This window comes from Macaca mulatta, chromosome 5, assembly GCF_049350105.2.
Source record: "Macaca mulatta isolate MMU2019108-1 chromosome 5, T2T-MMU8v2.0, whole genome shotgun sequence".
NCBI classification, from domain to species: Eukaryota; Metazoa; Chordata; class Mammalia; order Primates; family Cercopithecidae; genus Macaca; species Macaca mulatta.
The window spans coordinates 158,263,040-158,284,180 of record NC_133410.1 but is presented as its reverse complement, the minus strand read 5'-3'; the positions used below and the strand labels follow the sequence as shown (position 1 = coordinate 158,284,180).

Genomic DNA, 21,141 nt, shown 5'->3' with positions numbered 1-21,141 from the left:
CTTTATTAGAGTTGTGCAAACTTCATCTTACTTTTCATTACTATCATGTTTTTGGATTTCTGAAAATAGTTATGTTTTTGTAGTACATTTTGCACTGTTGCTACACACATTGAAGTTTCATGGTGAAGTTAAATTGCACTGACAAAACATGGATTAACTTTCAACTCTTCTACTGACATTATAGAGAAGTTTATATATATATATATATATATATATATATATATATATATATATATTTTCTTTTTGAGACAGAGTCTTGCTCTGTCGCCCAGGCTGGAGTGCAGTGGCTGGATCTCAGCTCACTGCAAGCTCTGCCTCCCGGGTTTATGCCATTCTCCTGCCTCAGCCTCCCGAGTAGCTGGGACTACCGGCGCCTACCACCTCGCCTGGCTAGTTTTTTGTATTTTTTAGTAGAGATGGGGTTTCACTGTATTAGCCAGGATGGTCTCGATCTCCTGACCTCGTGATCCGCCCGTCTCGGCCTCCCAAAGTGCTGGGATTACAGGCTTGAGCCACCGCGCCCGGCTGAGAAGTTTATATTCTTAAGCATTTAATTCAGCTCTGCCCTCAGTTCTTGGCAGAGTTTCATTCATTTATTCAGCAAACATTTATTGGGTGCCTAATATATGCTAGACCAGTCACTATGATATTTGTTCAATCAATATTATGAACAATATTATGGGATTATGAAATATAAACTTTGCTCTTATGGGATTATGAGATATAAACTTTGCTAAGTGGAGATGATGTTTCCTTTTTTTTCCTATAACCTCCATGGTCCCTAGCACATGGCTAAAAGGAATAGTCAATAACAACTTATTAGTTAAATGATCTTATTGAATTGAGGACAATAATTATTTACTTGAAGGTAGGGTAGGAAAAAAATCTATATAATGAAGTCCAAAGTATTCAGACAGTCTGTCTAGCACAGATGTCTTTATTCCCCTTCCTTACATCAAATCTGAAATTCATTATATCTGGACCTAGTAAACACATTAATAAATGATTTCATTTATCCAATTAATATTTATTGGGCTTCTGATTTATAATGCTATATGTGAGTTAGAGAATAAGAATGTTTCCATTCTTAAAGAACTCATACCAGGGGAAATTCATTCATTCAATAAGTATTTATTAAACATCTATTATATGCCAGGCATTCTTCTTGACATTGATGATATAGTTGTGAATAAGTGAAGCTTACATTCTGCTGGGAGTAGATAGGCAAAATGCAATTAAGGAGCAAACAGATAAGATATGACAAAACATGATAATCAAAATGAAGGAAATAGAATGATATAATAGACTAACTGTGGGGACACATTTTAGATGCAAATGCCATGAATGCCTGTCTTAGGAACTTATATATTTGATTTGAGATATGAAGGACAAGAAGGACCAGTGGTGTGCTGGTAAATTGGTTCTGCAGGGGACAAAAGTCTGATTTATGGCATTTCCTGACTTCCAGGGTATAAATATTCTCACCCTGGCTGATTTCAGGCTACCAGACATTTAATCTGGGTTGCAAAATTCCTTATAATTAACAATCAACTCTTGAATGCTGGTACAAATCAGCCCTGAGGAGGAACAGGCCTTGACTTATTCAAGGTCCTGAAGGGAAACATTGTGACTGCAGTGTAATGGCAGATAAAATGATAGTAATGTGAAATCAGGTGAAAGAGATAGGCATAAATTAGATAATGTATGGCCCTGTGGGTAATGGCAAATAATTGATTTATTTAAGAGTGGTAGAAAGTCGTTGAATGATTTAAAGAGGAATGTTGTGATCAGATTTCCATTTTTAAAAGATATGCAGGCCTCTATTCTGTAGGATGGAATAAACAGAGGACAGAGGGAAGACCACAGAAAGTGATTTTTCAATCCAGGAAAGAGATAATGATGGCTTAGATTGGGTTATTGTTCCACCTTTTCTTTCCGCCTCCACCTTGGTTTAGAGTATATTTTCTTGCTTCACTAAATTTGAGATGGACCCTATCTTGTTTTGGCTAATGGAATATGAGAAGGCATGATGCAGACAATGACTTTAAATGTACATAGTAGTTTATCATGTCTCTTACACTTTTTGATCTACCAAGAAAAGACCATGCCCCAGGTGGTGGCACCTATCTAGCCTGATCCGTCTAAGCCAGCTGACTCATAGCTGGAAGCAGAACTGCTTTGGCTTATTCAAATGACCATAAGCAAGAGAAATCTAAACTTGTAAACTGCTGAGTTTTGATTCCATTTGTTATACAGTGTTATTGTGGCAATTGTAGTGTTTGGTAAAGTGAAGAGAAATGGACAAATCTGAGAGGTAGATAATGAGTTTCTGGTTTGAAAAACTAGCTGTATAGTGTCATTTACTGACATGAGAAAGATAAGAAAGAATTTTTTTAGAGAGGATATCAAGAGTTCCATTAAATATATTAGATTTGAGATACTAATTAATGCATACATAAGTCTGAAATTTCGAGGAGAGATGTGGGCTAGAGAATAAAGTTTTGGAGTCTTTGGTATATGAACATTATTTAAAGCCATGGATGGAACTGGATGAAATTTCCTAAAGAATAAGTGAAGTTAACATAAACAAAAAGGCTTAAGACAGAGACTTAAGACACTTCATTCATTGGAGGTCTGATAGAAGAGGGAGAGTTAGTAAAAGAGATTGACAATGAGAAGCAGCATCATAGGAGGAACTCTAGGAGAAAGTGTTGGAATCTTTTCATAAAAGAAAATCATCATTATCATTGAGTGCTGCTGTGAAGGCTCAGCAAAAAGTTGACAAATACTTGTTCACTGGGTGTGCTACCATGGAAGTCATTGTACCTTTGATGAGAGCAGTTTCCACAGAGCAACCACTGTACCAGGTAGATTGGGAGTGTAGGGACAAAAAAATGGGGTGAGAAAGAGCAAACAATATATGTAGACAACCAGTCTAAACATTTTACTATGAAGTGTGGAGAAATTGAACAATAGGAAGAGAAGGTTTGTGTTTCATTTCAAATGCTAGCTATGATTATGACTGCATTAAGTAGTAATCTAAGTTAAAAATCTTTCATTTGACCTTTTTCAATTATTTTACCCATCTCAGTTACTATTTAGCCCAAACCTCCACAACCCTTATCAAATCTCTGCCTGCTTCCCTCAGTAAATGACCTTACCTCCTACTTCATAGAGAAAATAAAGGTCTTCATGGTGAACTCACTGGAAACTTATTAATAGCCACCTGAAATCTTGTCTATAGTTTTAGAAGATGCCTCTTCAGGTATTAATTCTATCTCATTCTTTCCCTTTTCTGTCAGGAACTTATCTCATCTATTATGTATTGTTTGCCCTCTTTTATGTCTCCATACTCTCCTTTCCTATAACCTAGAAGCATACTAAAGTTTCTCTCATATTAAAAATATATTGACACTATAATTTACTTTCTCAAACTTCTGTTTCTGTGGTGATCATTTCATTGCTGTCTGTTTCTTCAAACCACATACCTATCGAAAAAGGAGTCTACATTTATTACCTCCAACAACATTATTCCTTCGACCCAAAGAAATCTTTCTTCTACTTCCATTAAATTGTCCAATGACCTCCCAATTCCAAAAGCGGAAGAGTGCATTTCATTCCTTGTTTTAAATTCATGAGATAATGAAAATAAAGTTTCATAGCACTGTATTGGGAATTATGAAATTATTTGTAGTTAATTTCATTCCTAAGAATGTTGACTTCATAATCTCCAGGTTCTTTTTTGCATTCCTAGTGCCTAGCAGACTGCCTGTCACATTGTAGGTATTCAGTAAATATTTGTTGAATGAATGATTGAATAAATGGATGGATGCATAAAAACACAATGTCTATCCTCAAGAAACCGTCAGAGTTCACAGTCTAGTGAGCAATTGGCATTCTATATAACACACATGTGCTTGAAATTCCAACAGTAGAAAATTATATGACATCTACCCAGCCCACACACTAGAATGTGAAATGTCAGTAAATTGCAATCTGTCATTCTTGACTAATGAATCTGTCTATAAATTTGAAACTTTAAAATTTTTAAGTTTCATTATAATTCATATGAAATTAAATAAAATTTAAATAGTGGATCTTAAAAAGAGAGAAAGGTAAGAAAATCATTTTATAATTATTCAGTGTACAAAATATAAAATCTCTCATTGTTTGAATGAAAACCATTTTACCGACCTGAAGTACTTTCATAGTAGTAAGTCTTTGTGTAGAAGAGACCTTAAAGCTCTTCTAGCCCGACTATTTTCACAACACAAAATCCCCTCTACAATGTTCTTCTGAAATTTTCTGCTAACAAATATCTGTGATGAGGAACACACTCCCTTTTCTGACACTGAATTTCCAATTTGTTTGAGCTTTAAATTCTAGAAAACTAGTTTCCAATAGAGAGGAAATAAAACCTGAAATAGAGATGCTGGTTTTTTTTGTGTGTGTGTGGAAGGAAGGGGAGAAATAGGGATTCTTTATGAAGGTCAGGAGAGCAGTGGGAATTAGTGGAAGCAAGTATGTATATAGTATCTATGGTGTCCGAGAAAGTAATGGAAAGAAATTAATCCATGACACTGGCAAACATAAAAATGATACTGAAAAATCTATGTAACTGAGTAAGAGGTATTACATGTTTTATTTATTGATTCTTATAACAAATGTTTGTTGAATGTGCTGGGTACTATAAGGAAGTGCTGAGGATTCAAGGGAAATAAGTCCCAGTCCACCTGATCAGAGAGTTTACAGATTAGTAAAGGGATGGTGGGCCAACCAAACAATGAGCGCTGAAAATCGTTTCAGTGTTAAGATAGATTAGAGAATATCCTTCGTGCGGAGTCTTGAAATGACTAGCAAAATGGAGAACAACTAAATTAACAAATTGATTTATCAGGTAGATATAAGACATTGCTCCTAAGAATTAAAGAATATACATTATTTTCAGACAAATATGGGGCATTATGAAAATTGACTACACAAGGGTATATAAAGTAGGAGTCAACAAATTTCAAACAATTGGAATTATACAAAACCTGTTCTCTGATTACTGTGATGGTAAATCAGAAAATAATAACACAATGATAATTTAAAATTCCATAATTGGAAATGAAAGATTATTTATGGAAAGTATGGAGGATAGGTTAGAGTTTCATGGCTGGATTCAGGAATCCAAGTGAAGCTGTTAATGTACCAGATGAAAGATGATAAGGGTCTGAATTGAGAGAGTATGAGTGGGAAAGGATGGAAGGGATTAAATGACTCTATTAGAGGATTGAGGGGGAGTGAATAGGGGAGATGACTTTCAGGTTTATGGATGGACAGTAGTGTCATTAAGTGTGAGAGGGACATGTTGATTGAGATGGAGATAGTTGGCTATTCAAATTTGGATCTCAAGAGTGGTCTTAGCAAGATATACAGATTTGTGCACATTGAGGTAATAAATACAGCCAAGGTCATGGACCATATCATTCAAGTTAAGGGTTAGAAGGTAGCCAAGGAAAGAAATAGCTTTGGGGAACACACAACAACTGGAGGTGGTCAAAGCAAAATAAGCCCATGAAGGACAAAGGCACAATTTTCAGAAGTGAATGAAATTGAATGGATGATTGATTTCAGGTGAACAAATGATTGAGCTCAGGTGAATGAAGGATTAATTCCAGCTGGACTCTGAGGAGCACATAGTAAGTAGCGTTAGAGACTAAAGTCTTTTGGTTGGCAGTTTTTGTTGTTGTTGTTTTTCTTTTTTGCCTGTCAGCTCATACCTAAGTTGGCAGTTTTAATGCCTTACCTTCCTTTTGCTTAACTTCATTGTAAAACCTCTAAGAATTCATAACTCTACCTCTGTTTTTTGTGCCCTGATCTCCCTGTTGGTCTCTCGTGTTCTAATCAGAAGTTATTTCTAATTTATATTCCAGAACTGAAATTCTAGTTTGGTGGAATTGGTTTATCAACTAGATTTTACATAAGCAATAGTTAGAAACTCAGAGATGTTATAATTGGGCCTAAAGTCACACACTAACTCTAATTTTCCATCTAAACGTTTATCTGCAGCAATGTTGGATTTTCACATGTTTTAATTGCCTTTTTAGAGATCTCTTTTAACTCTATATACTACTTTTAAAAGAGTTTATCTGCATTTATTTTGTATGTTGGATGCAGTCCTAATATGACTTAGTTAAATGGTACTATAGAGGGCTTTTAGTTTAGCACTTAAATGGATTATACCCAAAGTATTTAACAGGTTTCTTTTCTCTAAAATAGACATATCTTTTTCTTAATTATTGTATTAACACAAGCTCATTATGAAGATTTTAAAAATACTTACATATATAGTATTGAAAGGGAAAGTCCTAACAATATTACATTTTCCCCTTCCTTCCAAAGATAGACACTGTTGATGGTTTTAGTTTGGTGTAAATATTAGACAAGAAAGGTTGGGCTCTGTTGAGTAACGAATGAACACTAGATTCTCTGTGGCTTCATGTTTCATAAAGACTTATTTATCCCCCTACATTAATCACGGTGTGATAGACAGTTTACCTTGTAGTTTTGCCATTTGGTGCACAGGCTTCCTGGGGCACTGTGGCAGGGAAACAGTGGGCTGGAGAAATTTAAGGCCCAGGTCTGGTAGTGGCTCACACCTAATGTGCTCACATCTCATTGGTCAGAGTTTAATCACATGTCATCAAAGTAATTGTAAAGGGATATGGGAAATACAGGGAAGCACATGGATAATTTGGTGAGTACTAATTGTCTCTGCTGTAGTATGCATTCTTCCATATCTTTCGTGTGCATTTGCAAATAAATAAACCAAGATACACATATGTGTGTTTTATGCATATATGTGTATTTTACAAATATGAATTCCTCATTAGTGAAAATTTATTTTCATAATGTGGCTTTCAAAATAATATTATCCTTAAATAATACCTTCACTTGTGAACTTCATCACATCCTTCCTAGGTATGCAGTGAACCTGTTCCCTGGTCATGTATTCAATTCCAAGTGTGTTCAAATGTAAGCATCTGTAATCTCTTGATCTATATTGGCTTCTTTCCTATTGACTTGAAAACCTCCTGCGTTGAAAAACAAAACAACAACAAAAATTTCACTAAATCCTATTGCTTTCTTTAGCTTCTATGATTTTCTTTCATTGCAAGGTTAATTTCTTTACCATTGCTGTAAAATTCACTCTTTATATCTCCAGATTGCACGTCCCATCACCTTTGCCCCATCCTTTTTCTCCTTCACTTTTCTGCAGTGATTTTCACTGTTATACTGTCCATTGAGGGTAGCAATAATGCTTTATTAACGATTATATTCTACACTGCTCCCCTCCCAGGAGTCAGCATAGCAATTTTTACTAAGTAAATATTCTATAAGTAAGTACAATAAACAAACAGGCAGATTGAGCATCAGAGTGATTAAGAATTCAGGTTCCAGAGGCTATCCGCCTGGGTTTGAATATCATCTCTACCTTTTGCTAATGGTCTAATCTTGGGCAAAATAATCACACCTCTACTTCCATATCCTCATCTGTAAAATGGAGATAGTAATAGTACTTAATCTTTGGGATGGCTCTAAGAATAGAACATGATAATCCATATATAGCAATTAGCGCACTTGGCATATGGCACGTATTTTAATGTTTCTATTTTTAAGACTCAAAAATTCTCCTTCACCTTAATATGATATCGGTTAACATACGACGTGTCTTTATATAAAGTGTATCCTCTGAGCTTTATTGTTACCTTCTGAAGTAAACAAGGCAGAAATTACCCACTTTTACTGATGAATCCCCTGAAGACCCACAAGTTCTAGGGGGCAGTGTAGAGCACAGTGAAAAAGAATGGAGTCCTGGCTCTGTACCTTCCAAGTTAAAGGATCTTGGGAAAGTTGCTTCTCTGAGTAAATGGACTAATCACAGTACTTTACAAAAACAAAAACAAAAACAGAATAAAACTGTTGAAACTTACATGAGATAATTCACAGGGAATGCTAACCAATACTTCTGGTACCTTATAAATACAGCCTTTGCTCAGTATCCTTGGTGAACTGGTTCCAGGACTTCCCCTACCTCCATCATTCAAAGATCCGAGAATGCCCAAGTCCCTGATAAGATATGTAGTATATATTTGCACATAACCTATGCACATCTTCCCATATATTTTATTTTTTAAAATTTATTTACTTTTTCTATAGGTTATTGGGGTACTGGTGGTATTTGGTTACATGTTAAGTTCTTTAGTGGTGATTTGTGAGATTTTGGTGCACCCATCACCTGAGCAGTATACACTGCACCCTATTTGTAGTCTTTTATCCTTCACCCCCCTCCCACCTTTCCCCCCAAGTCCCCAAAGTTCATTGTATCATTCTTATGCCTTTGCATCCTCATGTCTGAGCTCCCACATATCAGTGAGAACATCTGATGTTTGGTTTTCCATTCCTGAGTTACTTCATTTAGAATAAGTCTCCAATCTCATCCAGGTTGTTGCAAATGCCATTAATTCATTTCTTTTTATGGCTGAGTAGTATTCCATTGTATATATATATACTACAGTTTCTTTATCCACTTGTTGATTGATATGCATTGGGTTGGCTCCATGATTTTGCAATTGCAAATTGTGCTGCTATAAACATGCATGTACAAGTATCTTTTTCGTATGATGACTTCTTTTCCTTTGGGTTGATACCCAGTAGTGGGATTGCTGGATCAAACAGTAGTTCTACTTTTAGTTCTTGAAGGAATCCCCACACTGTTTTCCATACTGACTGTACTAGTTTACATTCCCACCAGCAGTGTAGAAGTGTTCCCTGATTGCTGCATCCACGCCAGCATCGACTGTTTTTAATTTTTTGATTATGGCTATTCTTGCAGGAGTTAAGGTGGTATCACAATGTGGCTTTGATTTGCATTTCCCTGATTATTAGTGATGTTGAGCATTTTTTCATATGTTTGTTGGGCATTTGTATATCTTCTTTTGATAACTATCTATTCAGGTCCTTAGCCCACTTTTTAATGGGATTTTGTGTTTTTTTCTTATTGATTTGTTTGAGTTTGTTGCAGATTCTGGATATTAGTCCTTTGTCAGATGCATAGATTATGAAGATTTTCTCCCACTCTGTGGGTTGTCTGTTTACTCTGCTGACTGTTCCTTTTGCTGTGCAAAAGTTATTTAGTTAATTAAATCCCAAATATTTATCTTTTCTTAATTTTTGTTTTTATACTTTAAGTTCTGGAGTACATGTGCAGAATGTGCAGGTTTGTTACACATGTGCCATGGTGGTTTGCTGCACCCGTCAACCTGTCATCTACATTAGGTATTTCTCCTAATGTTATCCCACCCCCCAACAGGCCCCGGTGTGTGATGTTCCACTCCCTGTGTCCATGTGTTCTTACTGTTCAACTCCCACTTATGAGTGAGAACATGCAGTGTTTGGTTTTCTGTTCCTGTGCTAATTTGCTGCAAATGATGGTTTCCAGCTTCATCCATGGCCCTACAAAGGGCATGAACTCATTCCTTTTTCTGGCTGCATAGTATTCCATGGTGTATATGTACCACATTTTCTTTATCCAGTCTGTCATTGATGGGCATTTGGGTTGGTTCCAAGTCTCTGCTATTGTGAACAGTGCCACAATAAACATATGTGTGCATGTGTCCTTTGTTTTTATTGCATTTGATTTTGGGTTCTTGGTCATGAAATCCTTGCCTAAGCCAATGTCTAGAAGGGTTTTTCCAATGGTGTCTTCTAGAATTTTTATAGTTTCAAGTCTTAGATTTAAGCCCTTAATCCATCTTGAGTTGATTTTTGTATGAGGTGAAAGATGAGGATCTGGTTTTATTCTCCTACATGTGTCTAGCCAATTATCCCAGCACCATTTGTTGAAAAGGGTATCCTTTCCCTGCTTTGTTTTTGTTTACTTTGTTGAAGATCAGTTGGCTTTCAATATTAGGTTTTATTTCTGGGTTCTCTCTTCTCTTCCACTGGTTTATGTGCCATTTTTATACCAGTATCATGCTGTTTTGGTAACTATGGCCTTATAGTATAGTTTGAAATCAAGTAGTCTGTTGCCTCCAGATTTGTTCTTTTTGCTTAGTCTTGCTTTGGTTATGTGGGCTCTTTTTGGTTCCCTATGAAGTTTAGAATTGATTTTTAAGAAATTCTGTGAAAGATGATGGTGGTATTTTGGTGGGGATTGTGTTGAATTTGTAGATTGCTTTTGGCATTATGGTCATTTTCACAATACTGATTCTACCCATCCATGAGCATGGCATGTGTTTCCATTTTTTTGTGTCATCTATGATTTCTTTCAGCAGTGTTTTGTAGTTTTCCTTTTAGAGGTCTTTTGCCTCCTTGGTTAGGTATATTCCTAAGTATTTTATTTTTTGTTTGCAGCTATTGTAAAAGGGGTTGAGTTTTTTATTTGATTTTCTGCTTGGGCGCTGTTGGTGTATGGAAGAGCTACTGGTTTGTGTACATTAATCTTGTATCCGGAAACTGCTGATTTTTTAAATCAGTTCTAGGAACTTTCTGGAGGAGTCTTTAGATTTTTCAAGGTAAATGATCATATCTTCAGTAAACAGTGACAGTTTGACTTCCTCTTTAGAGATTTGGATGCTTTTTATTTCTTTCTCTTGTCTGATTGCTCTGGCTAGTGCTTCCAGTATTATGTTGAAGAGAAATGGTAAGAGTGGGCATTCTTGTCTTGTTCCAGTTCTCAGAGGGGATGCTTTCAACTTTTCCCCATTCAGTATTATGTTGGCTGTGGGTTTGTCATAGATGGCCTTTATTACATTGAAGTATGTCCCTTGTATGCAGGTTTTGCTGGGAGTTTTAATCATAAAGAGGTGCTGGATTTCGTCAAATGCTTTTTCTGCATTTATTGAGATGATCATGTGATTTTTGTTTTTAATTCTGTTTATGTGGTGTATCACATTTATTGACTTGCATATGTTAAACCATCCCTGCACCCCTGATATGAAACCCACTTGATCATGGTGGATTATCTTTTATAAATGTTGTTGGATTCAGTTAGCTAGTATTTTGTTAAGGATTTTAGCATCTATGTTCATCAGGGATATTCCACGCTATTCTTGTGGAATAGTGTCAAAATGATTGGCATCAATTTCTTCTTAAACAATCTCTAGATTACTTATAATACCAAATGGTATGCAAACTCAATGCAAATAGCTTTCATACTATATTGTTTTTAAATTTATATTATTTTTGTTGTAATGTATTTTTAAATGTTTTTTTTTTTCTGAATATTGTCAATCTGTGGTTGGTTGAATCTGCAGATGCAGAACCCGGGAATACCGAAGGCCGACTATAGTTAATCAATATTAATATTCTGTTTTCCATTTCTACAAAAATTTTATGTTCTCTGAATGTACATTTTGAATATACGTTACATAATTCAGTCTAGTATGCTCTTCTTTTTGTTGACATTGAGATCCAACTAGCCTATAATTTTCTAAAGCAGAGGGTTTTCTCTCATGTGTTCTGTGTATCTTTTATTAATAATATATCTGAGCTAGTAGCTGGAAGGTGCTCAATAGTTACCTGATAATGTTTTTGTTATAATATTTCAAACTGTATGTTTGTCCCATTATCTGTGCACAATAGAAAGTAATGTGTATTTTAAAAATACTTATGTAAATTTCTCTTTACACTTGAAGAATTAGATTTTTAAATAAGTAGAACCTGGCTGGGCGCGGTGGCTCAAGCCTGTAATCCCAGCACTTTGGGAGGCCGAGACGGGCGGATCACGAGGTCAGGAGATCGAGACCATCCTGGCTAACACGGTGAAACCCCGTCTCTATTAAGAAATACAAAAAAAACTAACCGGGCGAGGTGGCGGGCGCCTGTAGTCCCAGCTACTCGGGAGGCTGAGGCCGGAGAATGGCGTGAACCCGGGAGGCGGAGCTTGCAGTGAGCTGAGATCTGGCCACTGCACTCCAGCCTGGGTGACAGAGCGAGACTCCGTCTCAAAAAAAAAAAAAAAAAAAAAAAAAAAAAAAAAAAAAAAAAAGTAGAACCTTTGCCTTTTGTGGACTTTAGTCTTACTCTATCAAATAATGAGATTTTTGGAGCACTTTGTGTTCCTATTTATAGGAACTAATGATTTGCCAAATTATTTTAAAATGGCAGCCCCTTCTGTAAGAACTAAGCTTTGTGATGATAATGATATAATAATACTGATATGTACAAATGAGGCTGTTTGTATTCATTGGTATATGCTATGCTGTTGCAGCCATTTCTCTGAGAGCAGTCTCCTTTCTGATATATGTAGTTCATTTGCACTATAATTTTCAGTCCTAAAGTTTAGTAATTGCAAAGCATCTGAGTAGCATGGAGTGAAGAAAACTACTCAACTGTGTTTTTTAGTATCTCTGTGTTAGTAACATTTTAAAAGATTATAGCTCTTGTTAAAATCTGTGATTTGCAACTGAATTCAAAAAATGCCTTTACAACTTGAAAACTAATAGTATGCAATTAAAACTTTAACAAAATTTCAGGACAAGTTAAATTGGATAAAATCATGACTATTATTGAACCAGTGAGTAAAAAAATGGAGACAGCAAAGCAACAGCAGTTTGAGGAGTCCAGGTAATGTATAATTAGTTAAACTATAGAAAATATATATTTTCTTCTACTTTGCCAGTATTCCCTGACCAATTGTCATGGTCTCTCAAGTTTATCTATTAACACCCCATACATGAAGCTAATTTATTGTTCTGCTTGAGTTCCTCAAAGCATATCAATTATCAAAATTTTTGTTTTCAGTTCAATTAACTTTTGAACTGGAAGATGTCTGAGTAGTTAAGTAAACCATCTGGGTTTTATAGTGCATAAGCTTGAATCCAATTTGTGGCTTTCCTGAGAAAAAAATGCCATATTTTATGATAATATTACATAAGTTTAGAATTTTAATAACTCATCTGCAGCAATTATGGAGCAGAGTAAGTTATAATTTTCCTTTCTAAATCTAATAATTAAAGGTTAGTCTTTTTCTAACAGAAGGTGAGGCTGGTTCTACAGAACATAGTTTGAACACAGGAATTCTAAGCATTGCCTCTGCTTTCCAAAACTGTCTGAAGATGGGTCAGTTCCTTTTCTGAATTGCATGAAATAGCATCAGCGTCTTCAAGATAACTTTAAAATTACATACACAATAGTTGGCCCTGAAGCTACAGACAGAACCTCTAAGCTCTTCAGCACATATTTTGTAAGAACATTTGTACTTACAGACAGTAAATACTTCTCTGCTAAATGTATTTTTCAGTAGCTTGTTTCACAATAATTCATTGATATTATAACATGGTCAGAAATTTGGGGTGATTGGCACAGCTATAAGTTAGTTGAGGAAATGCTGGCAAGGCTATGAAGAACTTTGTGGGTCTTCCAACATTTAAGTTGTGAACTATGTGTTTAACACTAGAAGATCCATGCTCAGGGTAACCACTTTCTTGGCTTAAGTGTAATACAGTACTCAAATTTGAAAGAGTGAAATATATACACAGCCTTAATACTAAAGGTTTGGTTATACCCATGATAAGGGAAGATATTAATTTCAAAGGAAAAGAAATTATTATATTGGAAACTTACAAGTTTTTATAAATTTCTTTTCTGCCTTTGAATTACCCATTTTAACTTAAGATCCAAATTGGTCTAGCAAATTGGTAGCTCCTAAAAGAGTAATCAATATAGCAATTTAGCCAAATTGTTTAGAATTTCAAGTCAGCTTTTACTAACTGAAAAGGTTAACTGATTTGAAAATCATTTTCAGTATCTTTAGATGAGGCTGGTAAGCCATGGCAGAATAGTCATGTTTTAGGGACAAGCGAAGCACTTATTAATAAATCTGATCAGGTATAATATCTTTCAGTATAACGTCTTTCTCAAGAGAGTTTATCATTTCCTGAAGAATTGTTTCTTCTGCAACTGGTAGAAGATAAAAGTCCCTTGACACCCTAACTTCCCATTTTTAATGAAAACATGTCCTGCTTAATGAGGAGGATCAACATCCGTTGAGATTAAGAGCAAGTGCATGTACTTCCAATGACAGCCCAGGGCATATAAAGCCTGAACTTCAATACACCTGGGCTGTCTTGTCTTTATTTATAGCTAGCTGATGGTGGTAACTTGTTTCCTACTTTAACAGTTAGCTTCATTTCATTAATGTTAGAAGTGTGATGGGAATGCCAGGGAAAAGACAAATAAGTGTTTTGGGATGTGGTGACTAAGGATTTTTGGAAACCTGAGCTTAACTAGACAAATAGAATGTCACTAGACCAAAATTTTTTTTTGAAATCTAGTTCACCACATAATGAAGACAAGGAAACAGCAATAAGAATATAAGCAGAAGAAAATATATTATAATCAGTTGGGAAATTAGGTATGAGATTGTTAACAATGCAGGGACAGACTCTAGGACTAATTAGTATGAATGACCCAGCTCTTCATGAAACTCCCAAAAGGTTTTTGTTCAAGTTAAATAGACCCCTGTGAGAAAAGTTGTATATAAACAACTTATAATTATCCTGAAGATGCCTTGAAAAATACTGATTGCTAAGATGACTATAATATTTTTGGGATGACTATTGAAATATTGGCCCAACAAAAGAAATTTCCTTGAGCAAAACATGAATATGATCAAATCTTTTAAATATATGATTTCTTCCCTCTTCTAAACTTGTCTATTTTTGAACTGCGGTGGGAAAACACAATTGAATACTTTTACAATTTCAATATAAATTTAAGAAAGTAAAGTTCTTCAATGTGCCTTTGAATTCTAAATTCAAAGATTATCCTACGTTAAAATATCCTTTATGATGATGATAAATATGGGTTCATCCCAAATTTTAATTTCCCATCAGTAAAATTCATTTATGAATCACTTATTTACTAGTGCTAATTTTTACTTGATATTATTTGGTGCATTTGAAGGTATGACGACTGCATTTCAGTAAATGCGTTCTGTAATTCAGGCAAGTGAGCCTGGCCTTCTTCACCTAGTTTTGTGATCAGTGAGTTTCCTGTGTTACATAACAATTCATGTTTAGGTTATTCTGATCAATTTAATAACATAATGAGGGTATTACAAAATAATGATAGAATCCCTCATGGCATTTCACATTTGTGTGAAGCAACTGCCATTTCATCTTAATGTCTGTGAAATATTTTGCTTCAGTGGTTGAATGGTCTCCTTCCGTTAGAATCTTCCATTAGTAGGGAATACTTGAAAATACATAATTAGTTCTAACTTGGAAATTAAATAACACTTATCCATGGACCAGATATTAGAAAGCAAAGGAAATTATGCCTGATCAATGGAATTTGACCCCATTCTTGGTGATACATAAAAACGTTCTAGAATTTCAAATGGAATTTTATAAAACTGACTGCATACTCACGTCTCTCTAATTTCTCTTGATACAACTTAAGGCATACCTCAGTCCTTTGGCCAACTCCATGGGCATGACCACATGAGTGACAGTTAAATTAATAGATCCTATCCTTAGTTATTTCTTTACTATCTATTGAGTGCCTACTATGTGCAAAATGTAAATCTCTGAAGAGTCTCCTCCTTCATAGACCATGCTTCTTTCTGGGTAAATGTTTTAAAATTCTAGAAATTTACATAAGATGTATATAACTTTTGAACCAACATTTTAATTTCTAGGCATTTATAGTAACACAAGAAAATAATTGGACAGTTGAACAAATATGAATGTTCAAAGATTTTCATCCTTGTTTATAAACAACACAAAAGCAAAACCAACAAATATATCCCATAGAAGAAAACTGGTAAATAAGCGATCAGTATGTTAAAATCTATACAATGAATTTCTATGTAACGGGCCAAAATAACATGGAATTCTATGTAATGGGTCAAAATAACAATGTGCACCTTTGTACATTTTTAAAGAAAGAGCTCCATGATATATTAGGTGCAAAATAATAGTTTAAAATTTTGTGTGCATTTATGTACATTTAAACATAGAAAAGGTATGAGATATATTCCACATGCTAATCATGTCAAATGGAATCAGTATAAAATAGTAATATGGTTCCTGAAGTCCTGCTGCCTGAATTTGAATCCTGACCCCACCCATTTCTAGCTGGAATAATCTGAACTGTATACTACGTAACCCCTAAATGTCTTAGTTTCATTTATACAATGAGTATCATAATAGTAAGTACCTACATGCTTTTTTTGAAGAATAAATCAGATAAAACATATAAAAAGGATTAGAATGGTGCCTTAAATGCTGGCCTACAGGAAGCATTGAAGGGTTTGCAGTTATTACTAAAATATCAGGGTAATAAGATTGGGGAGATTTTTATTTTCTTTCTTTTTGCTTATTCACATTTTCCAAAGTTTCCATGTGGTACTTGACTTTATTCAGCTGTTGGGATTGAAGCTCTCCAAATCATGTTAGGAAAACATGCTACTTAAAAATCTCTTGTAAAACACTGAAGAAATAGATAGATATGATGCTTGTTCATTTTCCTGATTTTTGCTAGTTTGGGCTCATTTGGAAAGCAAATGTTCCTATTTGTTATTCATCTCAGAACCAGCAAAATTTGGTAGTATTTTGTCTTTGTTTAATAATATTTACTCTGCAAGGCACTGAGGGAACAACAGGTGTAGCCCTGTTGACCAGAGACACGTGGTTTTCTATGATTAGCATTTAGTTTTATAACTTTAGTGTTGAAGATTTGTATTACAAAATAGAGACTATTAAATCACTTAAAGATCGAACTTAATGTTTTGGAAACAGAATGTTGGAATTACTCTATCCCTTTCCTGTCCATCCTTACTCACAACCCGGGACCTCTACCTTGGAACTTCTGAAAGAACCTGGTGAGTCTTGTACATAAATATTGGTAGCAGCACATTGATTTTCATTATTTTGCATTCATTTAAATGCAGAAACAAAGAACTAGTATTGAACAGTTATTTCCTTTATTTTCATTTCAAATACTGTATCAAAGATAAACAGATTTTGGAAGAAACTATTAATAACTAGTTTTCCATGCCTTTATCTGAAATTGAGAGATTGGATTTTTCAAAATATGAATATTGGCCGGGCGCGGTGGCTCACGCCTGTATTCCCAGCACTTTGGGAGGCCAAGGCAGGCGCATCACGAGGTCAGGAGACAGACACCATCCTGGCTAACACGGTGAAACCCCGTCTCTACTAAAAATACAAAATAGTAGCCAGGCATGGTGGTGGGGCGAGTAGCTGTAGTCCCAGCTACTCAAGAGGCTGAGGCAGGAGAATGGCGTGAACCTGGGAGGCGGAGCTTGCAGTGAGCGAGATCATGCCACTGCACTCCAGCCTGGGCGACAGAGCGACTCCGCTTCATAAACAAATAAATAAAATATGAATATTGCAAGTTGTAAATTATAAAGATAAATTCTTATAATTTTAAAAGTTTATTTACAGTTGACTTATTGTTGTTTTAAAAAAATACATTTCTTTAAAAGAGAATATAGATGATTCTTTAAAGTCCCTTAAGTGTGACTGAGAAACTCTCTGGAACTTGAACTTCTTTAAAGACCTAGGGGGCTATTGATTAAAAGCAACTATTTTTTAGTTTTCCCTCTTTTTGACTTGTTCCTCATGAGCTTCAGCCTTCATTAAGGGAAAACTCTTTTTGTAAATTGGGACTTTTACTGATTTCAGAAGAAATTTTTAAAAGTTTGCTGAATAAACTCCTCCTTGGGTTCTCAAGGCACTTTTGCATAAGATGCCCTTTATAATTTTACCACCTTTTATTTGCTTGGATTATTATAGAAGGAACTCAAGCATTAACTGGAAGCTCACTTCCTAACAAATTCTATGAATCACGTTTTCATTATTCCAATCAATATTCACCAAAACTAAAATTTGTGAATATGCTGTCAAAATGTTGAAGATATGCAATAGATGTGTTTTACAATTTTGATTGTTACATTGGTTCAGAGCTTAAATTCTTTTAAGGCTTTATTAGATAATTTGAGGTTCCAGAGCAATACAATAATGTATGGGTCTCAGTTGATTCTAAAATTGAATATACATGTGTGGAAGTAAATGTAGGCAAATGTTTATACAAGGCTAGGGTCTAATGGGTGTAATAAATAAGACTCTTAAAATCTGATCTCCCTGAAAGCTGTGTTCTATAGCTGTTTACCATAAGTTAAAGTTCTACTAATTCTGTAACATTTAGAATTTGTTCACGATGATCGAAGGGTTGATGAAAGCCTCAGTCTTCAAGTATCATTCACCTCACATGAATCAGTTGCGTCATCATCTTGCAGAGGAGCTTTTTAGCTCTTTGAAGGACTTGGCAATTCTCATAGCTTTAGTTTGGATGTTGAAATTCATTTAAGTCTTATTTTTCTGTATTTATGGAGCTTATATACAGGGTCTAGACCATAGTTTATTTAATGCTAAACAAAAGTAGAAAACTTTCCTAAAATATTTGAGAGAATCCTGGTTATTAGCTACAAATTGTTATGAAATTGTGAATGGAAAAGGCTGGCAGAATTGGTAGTCAACCATGTGGTAAGTTTTGAAATTTTCTAAAGGTTCTACCCATGCAAAAATGTTCTGCTGAATTGTGAAATGTTTATTAATTGAACCATAAGTTCATAGAAGCTAAAAGACTCCTCATACTTATTCCAGTGCATGATACATACATAGTAGGTGCTAATAACCATATGATAAATGAATGAACGAATGTAAATTAAAAAAGAAAAACCACCCAAGTGAAGTATACTTCAATATTATCTGTGTGCCTGTCTCTGCATAGTAGGCTAAAACTCAATAACTGCTAAAGAAAAAAAGAAATTGAGAAAATAAAATACTAGATACTACTTTTTATAATTCTTTTAAAAAACTGACTATATGTGGACTGCAGAGATACCATAAAAATAAATAAAATTTTATGCAGTTCAGTTTATATGCTTTAAAAACAAATTGTTGAGGAGATTATTAGTTTTATGATATTATAAGTATCTCAATACTCATATAACTTCATGGAGAGTTGAAAGGTTGAATACGCAGAAAAAGTAAAAAGTCTTACAATAAAAATCATTCTTTCCAAATGCTATAGAGTAGGTGATCTTTTTTCCTTTAAAATGAAATGTATCCTTAATCAAATAAGAATAGGGATTTTCACTGAAATGTCATTTATGAAGTTTTTATTTTATTTTCAGCTATATCACTCTTTTATAATTACATATTTTTAAAGTAAGGCTAGAAATATCTGAAAGATTGTGATCAGCAACTTATTTTGTGTAAGCTATTAGTAAAATGTGAAAAATGTTCATTTTTTTGGTAATCATTTAAGGGTGGTCAACACTTTGTGTCTTTGGTGAAAAATAATGAATACTTTTTATGGTTGTTAATTTTTTAGTTCATATTAAGGCTATAGTCTAAAAAGTCTGCACAAAATGCTTATTCTCCACATCATTATTATAACTCTATGTAATAATTTATACCTTCAATGAATATCTGACATAGTCACTGAGGTCTATTTGACAAGATAATATGTAAATAGTAAAAAAGTAGATATTGCAGTTTTCCCTGGGGTACATGGTAATCTACTGGTCTCAAATTATCATCCAACTCTTTTTTTTTTTTTTTTTTTTTTTTTTTTTACAATTCATGCATAATACATGTACATAGTTTGGGGATATGCATGATTATTTAATGCATTCATGTAATTTGTAAAGATCGAATCAGTGTTCTTGGGACATCCATTGCCATAAATATTTATCTTCTTTTTATGATAGAACCACTTCCATTCTTCTCTTCTAGCTATTTTGAAACATGTGATAGATTATTGTAAACTGTAGTTATCCTGCTGATCTATCTAACGCTAGGTCTTATTTCTTCTGGCAACCTATATATTTATATCTGTTAATCAACCTCTTTTCATCTTTTCTCCTCTCTGCCCTTCTTGGCCTCTGATAACTACAAATCTACTGTTTGTCTTTGAGATCCACTTTTTTTTTTTGCTTTCACATATAATTGAGAACACACAATATTTATCTTTCTGTGCTTAGCTTATTTCACTTAACGACCTCTAGTTCCCTCCATGTTGTCACAGATGACAGGATTTCATTCCTTTTTATGGCAGAGTAATATTCCATCGTGCATAATATATGTCACATTTTCTTTACTCATCTGTTGATGGGCACATATGTTGATTCCATATTTTGTTGTGAATAGTGCTACAATAAACATGGGAATGCAGATGTCTTTTTGATATATTCATTTCCTTTTTAAAAGATATATATCCAGTAGTGCAATTGCTGGATCATATGGTAGTTCTAATTTTAGCAATTGTAAGGAAACTTCATATTGTTCTGAATAATGACTGTACTAATTTCCATGCCCACCAACAGTGCATAAGGCTTCTCTTTCTTCATATCATCAGCATCTATTATTGCCTGTCTTTTTGATAGAAGCTATTTTTAACTGGGGTAATATGATATTTCATTGTAGTTTTGATTCACATGTCTCCATTGAGCATTTTTCATATGCCTCTTGGCCATTTGTATGTCTTTTTTTGAAACATTATCAATCTCTTAGCAGGTCAATCTAACTATTGTTGTTGCTAGATTTGTCTTTTGGACCTCATACCAGATTGATTTATGAGTGGATTGCATATAACAATTATATTATTATAGTATTCTGGGTTTGTCCTTGTACATAATTTTACCAGTGGGTTTTATAACTTCCATTTTTTAAAAACACGTTGGTGTCTTTTTCTTTTAGATTGAAGAACTTCCTTTAACATTTATTGTAAGATGGGTATTATGGTAGTGAATTATTTCCACTTTTGCTTGTCTGGGAAAGACTTTATCTGTCTTTTATATTTCAAGGGTAGTTTTGTTGGATATAGTATTCTTAGCTGGCAATACTTTTTCTGTTTCAGTACTTTGAAAATGTAATTCTATTCTCTCCTGACATGTATGATTTCCACTGAGAAGTCTGTTGCCAGATTAATTGGAGCTTTTTTATATGTTATTTACTTCTTTTCTTTTGTTGCTTTTAGGATTCTTTCTTTATCCTTGACCTTTGAGAGTCTGATTATCATATGCCTCGGAGTAGTCTTATTTGAGTCAAATTTGTT

The 21,141-nt window shown here is 34.4% G+C and overlaps 1 protein-coding gene across 1 annotated transcript in view; it reads left to right on the top strand.

Annotated features, from left to right (window-relative positions):
• Positions 1-21,141, top strand: part of IQCM (IQ motif containing M) — a 407,761-nt gene that overhangs the window by 44,034 nt on the left and 342,586 nt on the right. The window contains 2 exon segments of the mRNA XM_078002318.1: positions 12,525-12,620; positions 16,769-16,876. Of these exon segments, the coding sequence (XP_077858444.1) occupies positions 12,525-12,620; positions 16,769-16,876 (204 nt within the window).